The sequence below is a fragment of the Bombus vosnesenskii genome, unplaced genomic scaffold (assembly GCF_011952255.1).
Source record: "Bombus vosnesenskii isolate JDL3184/JDL3185 unplaced genomic scaffold, Bvos_JDL3184-5_v1.1 scf7180000013320, whole genome shotgun sequence".
Lineage (NCBI taxonomy): Eukaryota > Metazoa > Arthropoda > Insecta > Hymenoptera > Apidae > Bombus > Bombus vosnesenskii.
The window spans coordinates 73,897-82,850 of record NW_022882965.1 but is presented as its reverse complement, the minus strand read 5'-3'; the positions used below and the strand labels follow the sequence as shown (position 1 = coordinate 82,850).

Here is an 8,954-nt window from a genome sequence, read left to right as displayed (position 1 = left end):
TAAATTTATTTATTATACTAAAGGGGCGATCTCAGGGAAAGACATGAAAATAAGTAAGCTGATTTTCCACCTCAGGTAGCTAAAACACGTAGTAACGTGACTCAGACGCTGCGTTATATACTATGCCTAAATAAAACTGAAAGATTGTATTTTTCTATATATTTCTAAATACATTACATAAATATTATTGTTTAATAAATATTATTAAAAAGTATTCTCAAACGTGTCTAAAATATCGAACACAATTATGTTCGAAACTGACGTGAAATCATAAAAATATCGTAATTTTAACTCAAATGTGCCTCTGCTTCCTATATTCTGATTTTGTACATATCATTTCCCCATCGGATGTAATAATTAGTGATAAGACTAAGTATCGATAAGGCGAAAAAAGATCGCAGGTGGAAACATAGGAAGCTCGCTGGTATACACATTGTTGCTAATTTTCTAATTTCTCTGACATCGTCGTGTCCAAATATTAATAACTGTCACTGTACGAAGCTTAACCATCGTCAAATTAACCAAACCACCCTGCAATTCCCTCCACTCCGCCCTATCTCTCGTATCAAACTTTCAGCGCCGAAAACCTGGCCAACAACGGTAACATCAACACCAATCTCGCCTGGAAGGTACCATTTTTCATCGAAAACGCGCATCGATCGACACGACGAACTCATCGTTCGTTGCATATATACGCGAGCTCGTACACGAGCCATGGCCCGGATCCGGATGATGAAACGGTGCGCGGCCGGGGCAATTTGACTTACGACATTTTGAAAGCGAGCCGACCGATCGTGGGCGTGTGTTGAAACGTTGCGATGTCGGACGGGTTTTGCGTGGGCCCGCGGCGCATTACATCTGGCCAGGTACGCTGCTTATGATGGACGAGACAGGTGATTATGCGTGTGGAAACCAGCATGTGAACTCGCGCGCCCCGTACTTTGGTGTGGGTGCTCGTCGCGGGCCGCAAGAGCGTCCGTGTGGGTGCGGTGCACGAGGCCCTGTCGCCGTGGCATGTGTGGGTTCCCAGTACCATTCCGCGCATCGGATAACCTCGTAATTTCTGATTTTTCTACGGGTGTCGTGACACTCGCGGAATGTCCCGAGAAACCGATTCGTGGCAGTGTTTCCGCCTGTTCGGGTCTTGCAGACTTGCTATCCGGTGACACATGAGTGGATAAGTGTTTGTGAATGCCCGGCGAAGTTTTGTGAATTTAGTTTTGTTTAAATAGATGGAATACAGATGAAAGATAATAGGGATAATGTTTTATAACTATGATTACGTGGAAACTTAGTAATGCGTATTTTAAATAAGAAGGAAAATTTAAAATTTCTGCTTAGAAATGTAACTTTATTCAATTAGGTATTGTCCGTTTTTGTCGATGACCTTTTGCCATCTTTCGGGCAGTGTTATAATTCCATGTTCATAAAACGTTTGATTTTTGTCAGCAAAGACTGAATTAAACGTGGTTTTACATCATCAGCGTCATTAAAAATTGTACCATTTAAGGAGTTCTGCATGGAACGAAATAAATGGTAATCTGAAGGCGCAAAGTCAGGGCTATATGGTGGATATGACAACACACCCCAACCTAAGTTCCAATAATTTTTGGCGAATGACCAAAGATGTGTGGAGCTTTGCATTATAATGCTGGAAAACAACACCCTTAAAATTTGCCAATTCTGGCCGCTTTTCTTCAACTGCATCGCTCAGTTTGGCGAGTTGTTCAACGTACACGTTTGAATCAATCGTTTGGTTTTTTGGTAAAGGTTCAAAGTACAGAATTCCTTTATAATCCCACAACTGACCGCATAATCTTTTTTTGGTGAATCTCAGCTTTTGGTGTCGTCTGGGCTGGTTCATCTTGCATCAGCCACGATCTTTTCCCATTAACGTTGTTATAAACTATCCACTTTTGGTCGCCAGCAATCAATCGTTTCAGAAATGGATCAATTTCGTTGCGTTTCAGAAGCGAATCGCAGATGCTAATGCGTTGCGTCGAATGAATTTCCTTAAGCTGATGAGGGACCCATAAACCGAGTTTCTTGACATAGCCAAGCTGTTTTAATTTTTTTTCAATGCATGTATGCGATACATTGAGCTTCTCTACAATCTCACGCGTTGTGCTACGACGATCTGAATCGATAATAGCCTTGATATGGGTCTCATCAACTTCAACTGGACGGCCAGTTCGTTGAGCATTTTTCAGTAAAAAATCACCAGAACGAAATTTGGCAAACCAATTTTGACACTGCCTTTCTTTCAAGGCTTCATTCTCATATACAGCACATAACTTCTCGTGTGCTTGCGATGCGTTCTTGCCTTTTCGAAAATGATACAATAAAATATGTCTGAAATGCGCGTCTCGTTCTTCCATTTTTAAATTGGGATAAAAACGAAACTAAATAACTAATCGATACAATTTTTTTACTAAATTAAAAATGGAAATCCAAACAGCAAGAAAACGATATAGGTTAGGTGCTTTGAACACGTTGACAAAACAAAAGAATGTGCTAAGACCACCTATTGACAAATTCCGCAATCACTTAATTGCCAACCCTAGATACTTCCTGAGGGTTTGGAAATTTGTTCCCAATCATAGCAAGATGAAAAATGGGGAAGAGTAGAATAAGATTGGAGGACTGGCAATAAGAATAAAATTTAGTAAATCTAATGTTAACGCATAAGAAAATCGTTCATAATCAAAATAAAATGGAAAGTACAGGAGATTAAGGTAAGGCTGGAATGCTAAGGAGAAAGCTTTGTAATTGTAATAATAACATCAGAGTTTCTGAATGTTCATCGACATTTTAAAAGTTTGTTCCCAATCAACTAAATGAAATGTGGGTAGCTTAAATTAAGGTAAAATCAGAATTTTAAGAAACTAAGAACAAAATTATATTATTTTGATGCCTATTAAGGCATGAGCATTTCTGGTGACTGATAATGCCAGGATTCCTAAAGTGTTTAACTACATACATTTACAATTTCTAATATGTTTAATATTGCAATAAAAATCTAACGAATGTATTGCAGCATAAAATACTTAAGCAGTTTTGTTCTTTCATAGATATTCTTTCTTATTCTAACTCTTGTACTCTTATCATCTTATAGATATATTCATAAACATTTTTTCTTAATACTAGATATAACATAATCTGTCTAATGTGTAATATGTATGTCGCATTGAAAAAAACAACAACACTTTAACGTTGCATGCAAGATATATAAAATCCGTTACTTAATCAACGTGTTATTTTTCTATTTAATGACATAAAGTTGTTAAATTGTAATTTTTTATTAAAATAACAACAAATGATATGTTAATAAGGTAAAGAAGAAATTTAAATGTTGAATAGAATCTCAAATATCCTACTTATTAAAATCAATATCTTAGATTGCGTTATTTCTATCCTTTTGAATTAGCAAAACTATGCGCCGTAAATCCTCCACGTTATGAAATATTTCTAATTGAAATATTTCTATGTTTCCCGTAGCAGAGGAATTTAATAGAAAACAGCGACTCTTTACATAGCTAAGGCGTGGAAATACGATTTCGAAATTCCTAATCAGTACAACTTTGTAATAATCTTTAGGTACCTTTGAATAAAAATACGCACAACAAATTGCATAACAAATCGTCGACCCGGTGCCAGTGACACATCACATATTCGCTGCTATCGAAATATTATACAAATTGAATAGTTGAGTCAGTAGTATTACTTAACCGTTAACCCTCAGCCAGCAAACACTGGATCATTATTATCGGAAGCATGGAATTTTTTATTTTGATATATCGAAGAGTCGACTCAAAAGGCTTTCCAACCCCCTCCCCCTTGCCAACCTCCATACATTTACTTTTATAATGGTGTACAGGACTTGTGTAGAGATCGACTACAAATTAGAACCGGTAGTATAATTTGCATAGTTTATATATTTCTACATATTAGCATGTATTCTGTGTAATCTTACCCTTTGAAATTTCCCATAAATGTGTAGGGGATGGTTGATCGTGAGATTTATTAGACGAGATTGCTCGTTGTTGAAACCGTCAAATATATTTAAAATAAGTACAGAAAGACGTTCGTACTAACGGATTCGTTAAAACAGTGTATAATCGCTAAATATAATCGCTGATAACTGTACTCTTTTCAGTTGCTTCCGTTTATTTATACAGGTCGGGGGAGAGTCGAAAAATTCAAATTCGTCTTCCTTCGATGGTTGCACGTAGCTGCGACATTGTTTTGCTCAGAGTTTATTTATTAATACATTGTGCGTATCCTAACGACATTGCTACTCCGAGACAAAACAACAACATGATTTGAATTGTCCTGTAGCTCATGTACCGCTACAATGGAATAAAATTGTTATATAATTTTTAATAGAATCTATATTTACGTATTGGGATTTTCTAATAAATAAATTTACTTAAAAAATAAAATCATTGAAATAGACATCTGCGTTTGTGCGTTTATTTAAAGCAGCAAATTTAAAACAAGAAAAATGCAAGTAATGCATATAATACAGAAAAATAAAGAAAATATCCAAAGTATAGCACTCATTACAATATTCAACGAACGAGACAAGCCTCTGATTAGATTTCATTTCTTTAGTTATATTCGCAAAAATATGAATTTGTATAAAAAATCCGCAGTTTAATTATAAATATCAGAAATCTATATCAGTCAGAATTGACCCAGCTCTCACTCTCCAAGCAGAAAATACATCGACCAACGTATGCGCCAATAGCAGCCAGTGTGTTAAGTTTTAAGAAATTCAAGTTCGAACAGCCTGAAAAGTCCACTTGTCTCTTGTGAACATTGAGTAACGATCCATAACGAATCCAATGGACAGAGTATCGGTTAAACTCTGACCGCCATTTAACCCTCGTGACGCTTCATTTGCACAAGACGCGGATGAAAGAGGAAGCGAAAGAATGAAGGAAAAGCGTGAAAATTGTGGAACTTTAGTGTAAAAGACTGCGGGTGGCCGCTCTTCTTTCTCAGTAGGCAATTTGCCCCGGATACTATTCACCTTCCATTGTTTTGTAACTGATCCCACTAGTTTCAGTTTCACGAGGGTAGTAAACCTGCAGGGTGAACGTAACTTGACCCTAATTTATTGGGAACCATCGAAACAACACGGTTACTTTGTCTTTTGACAACTGTTTAAATATTATGCGCCGTGAATCGAGATTACAATAGGACTGCGTTTCTCTGAATTCTGTTTGTAGAAACGAAATTTTAGTTAATGCTTATCTCGACGTGTATTGAAGGGCTTGTAACACTGAGAACACGTTACGATATTTAAGTTGTAGTTAGAAAAGAAAAGCTAATGTATAGGTTTTATACCGAAGAGTTTTATGGTCTACGTTTATTACCATGAATGTTAACTGACTATGAATTTAGCACCTTCTAAAAAGTGATTTAATCTAATTATAATTGGATATTTATTGGCATTCATTAGCATTTATTGCAGCAGCCTTTTCAAATTCTATTATGTGAATGAAAGACAATACGTATTGGGGAAAATTAGTGAATTATTAGATATAATTCTAGTTACAATATATAAACTCTATGTTCCCTAATGAGTTCATAAAAATAAAGTTTTATCTACTATAAACAAGAACAGGTATATTTCAGAATTCATATTGTATATGGCTTCAACAATTGGATCGATTTCAAACAGTTAGAAGGTTTGTGAATGAAAAATTAGTAGCAGTTACTTTAAAGAGTAATTTGTATGAACGCAAAGCTCGATGCCGGGTCAGTTTTCACCGCAGGTAGCTCGAGGATTCGTTTCACCCTCTTCTGTTTGCATTTCGTTCTGGTACTCTATTTCTCCACAGGATCGTAAATATCGTTGGTGAAAACCGCAACAGAAGCCATGATCGCGAGTTTTATTTACGTTTAGGCTAATTCGAGTAAAGATCATGGTCAAGAAATCCAAGCAACATCGGAATCGCTGTCTCATTGTATAAATAGGTATATTTTTGCCATTAGATCGCTTCAAGTAATTGCTGGATTTGTAAATAAAAAAGGCCATGCCAATTTTTGTTTTTTTTTTCAAAACATACAAAATATACTCTAACTTCTCTGTTTTCTGTTGTACCTTACTAAACCTCACTAAAGAAATATTAGGTTGTCCGAAAAGTGTCTTTCTTTCGCAAACGTGTTTTTTACAACAGTGCACCTTCGTACAAACGTGAAACCAAGTCTGTGAAGTGTCGTGGTGTTTATCTCAACAGAACAAAATGGATCGTACGTAATTCGACAAAATAACATAAAACAAAAAACTTTGTACGTTTATGTCTTCTTCATAAAACTAAAGAAACTTTTCGGATAGCCTAATAAAATAGCCAAACTCGAAGATGGTATCCCGTTGGAGGTAGCCATCCACATGTTATTTAGCAATTAAGTTAGAAAAATTTACCAAATGTCCAGCTGGACAAATTGTAAAGTACAAATTAAATAATAAAAAAAAAAATTCTAAATTCCATAGTCGTAAACTTCATACTACAAAAATGGCATACTTAAAAGTATTAAAAGTATTCGTCAAGCTACGAGGCACTCACTATGCTATATGCAAACATTCTCACCCTCCGAATATTGAACAATTTTAATATTGAACACTTCAAACTCTGTTCAACGATTGTTGATAATCTTAACAGATACTTAGGAACAACATGATCGTCGTGCTGAGTACAATTGTTACAAATAAATAGGTGTAGCTCGGGGCTGTATTTAAGGACAGGGTACGCGTCACGCCTATATCCGGCCGGGTATTTCCGCTCTACGAAAAGCACTGAATTGGACACGACGTCGTTGTCTGGGGAGAAAAAGACAGACGATGCAGACAAGTCGGTCGCACGAGTTGGCGAGCGCCGAAACGTCGGATCTGGCGAGTAAATACGCGTGGACACGCCCGTAGCAATTACACGAGTGCCTGCAAGTATAATGAGCCGTGCGTTTCATTGTGATTTATGCCGCGGCCAACTTGCTCCGTGTCAAGACATCACCTTCCTTGTTCTGCTGCTTGTAAATTTGCGATGAACCGGCCAGAGATTCGTACGAAAACTACGGTCACGAGTTTCACATCAAACTGAGAATTATACGTTGATACGGGGATCGGAGGTGTTAGTGAATCTTTTTGTATTGACAGGATTCCCTCTTTTTGTTAGTCTTTGTTTATATATTCTTTTGAATTTGTTGACGTAATTCTCACTTCTAGAAAAACTCTGCATCTTCTCTAATGTTTAGTTTTCTTAGTCCTCGAAGCCTCGATGAACTTGAAGGACCTGTCAGCCTCATAGCGTTTTTTAGGAACACACCTTGCACAGTTGGTGCAACGGGGTACATACAGGCAAATTTTTCGTAATTATATATGTCGAGTTGGGGTTAGGGGCGTTTAACGAACCTTCATTTGGATTAGCCATTGTTGTTATACAATATAGATGATAGTTAACAGTGATTAGACCCTTCAGATGCTAATGACAATAATTTTAGGTTCAATAACGAATACACGGTCAATGGGATAGCAGATGCGCTTTCTTCCAAAGTCTAAGTCGAACTCAACTTACTTGTCCACAGTTTAAGTGTAACTCAATTTACTCGTCCACAAGTAGAATTCATTTTACTTGCCCACAGTACAAGTGGCGCTCCACTTATGTACTCTTCTCTGTACCTCTCCGTATCCCTCGGGTCAACTATATTTTTTAAGGAGAGCTATACAACTACTCTATACTTCTGTTAGGTTAAAACGTGCATCCCGTGACCGTGGCTACGTTTAACGACCAGACGTGTCACTTCGAGTCCAAGCCTACCGTCAAAAATCTCGGACAAACATAATCGGTTTAAATCATAAACAACTACTTCTAAGTTTTATTATTTAAGTACAGCTATAATAAAAAGTCTAGATTAAAGTATTAGGGACTTTCTCAAAAATTCCAAAGGAAAGGCTCCGATGTTCTTTCATCTCCGACATATAAATACTCATAGGCCCATGGCTTCAAGCTCTTTTGTAAAGTAACACTGCCAGAGTGCAGTTCTGGACTAGCATACACATTGTATTAGGTCGTTTAAAAAGTTTCTTTCGTTTTATAAGGAAATAATGGATGCACAACATTTTCCGTTTTATATTATTTTATCGAATTACGTATGATCCATTTTGTTCTATCAAAATAAATATCACAACATTCGACAGATTAGGTTTCATGTTCCTATAAAGATGCATCGTTGTAAAAGACGGGTCTGTAAAAGAAAGACACTTTTCGAACAACCTAATACTTATACGGTTGAGGAAAATATTAAGTTGGTATGATCACTAGTTCCTACATGCTAAGTTGGTACGACTTCTAACGACGCTCCTTTGTCTTAGGCGTTGACCACGTGTTAATTATCTGAGTGTATCCGGTGTGTTCATATGGCTGTACATGGTGGTGAACGTAAAAACTGAATCTGTGTGAATCAATAAATATCAAATTCCAAAACCTATTTAATAACATATACTTAAACTTACTTAAATATATTTCTAGTATACATTCATTCACGCATTGCCTCTTTCTATTCCAAGATAAAATCTCAACAGAATTTACACAAAATTTATAAATTGATTCGCACCGCGTCAAGAGACACGGTTATGTAGATGGAGACGACACCATTAGAACATTCGAATAATTAAGTAAAATTGACACCACGACAGAGCGTTGAAAGTGAATCTCGAATAGGTAATAAAGACTATTTTTACTTTTCACTTCTCTATTTCCCAGAATTCCTTCAAAATTTACACATTGATTCATAATACATCAAAAAATCTTATTATGCTCCATACCATAAATTAACGGGTTAAATCACTTGGGTATTTTCTTATAGCCATCTTAACATATATTCACCGTACAGATTATTAACTAAGATACTTGGCTGATTCTTAATCCCAGTTTGTATTCATTAACGAA

The 8,954-nt window shown here is 36.4% G+C and overlaps 1 protein-coding gene across 1 annotated transcript; it reads right to left on the bottom strand.

Annotated features, from left to right (window-relative positions):
- Window positions 1-1,790: 1,790 nt before the first annotated feature.
- Window positions 1,791-2,543, bottom strand: LOC117235822 (histone-lysine N-methyltransferase SETMAR-like). The gene has a single exon (XM_033498185.1). It carries the CDS (start codon window positions 2,376-2,378, stop codon window positions 1,791-1,793), a length of 588 nt encoding a protein of 195 aa, XP_033354076.1. The 5' UTR covers window positions 2,379-2,543.
- Between the last annotated feature and the right edge of the window lie 6,411 nt (window positions 2,544-8,954).

Bases quoted from the DNA above. Each gene is read 5' to 3' on its own strand.
- LOC117235822 (XM_033498185.1), bottom strand. From the start codon at position 2,378: ATGGAAGAACGAGACGCGCATTTCAGACATATTTTATTGTATCATTTT.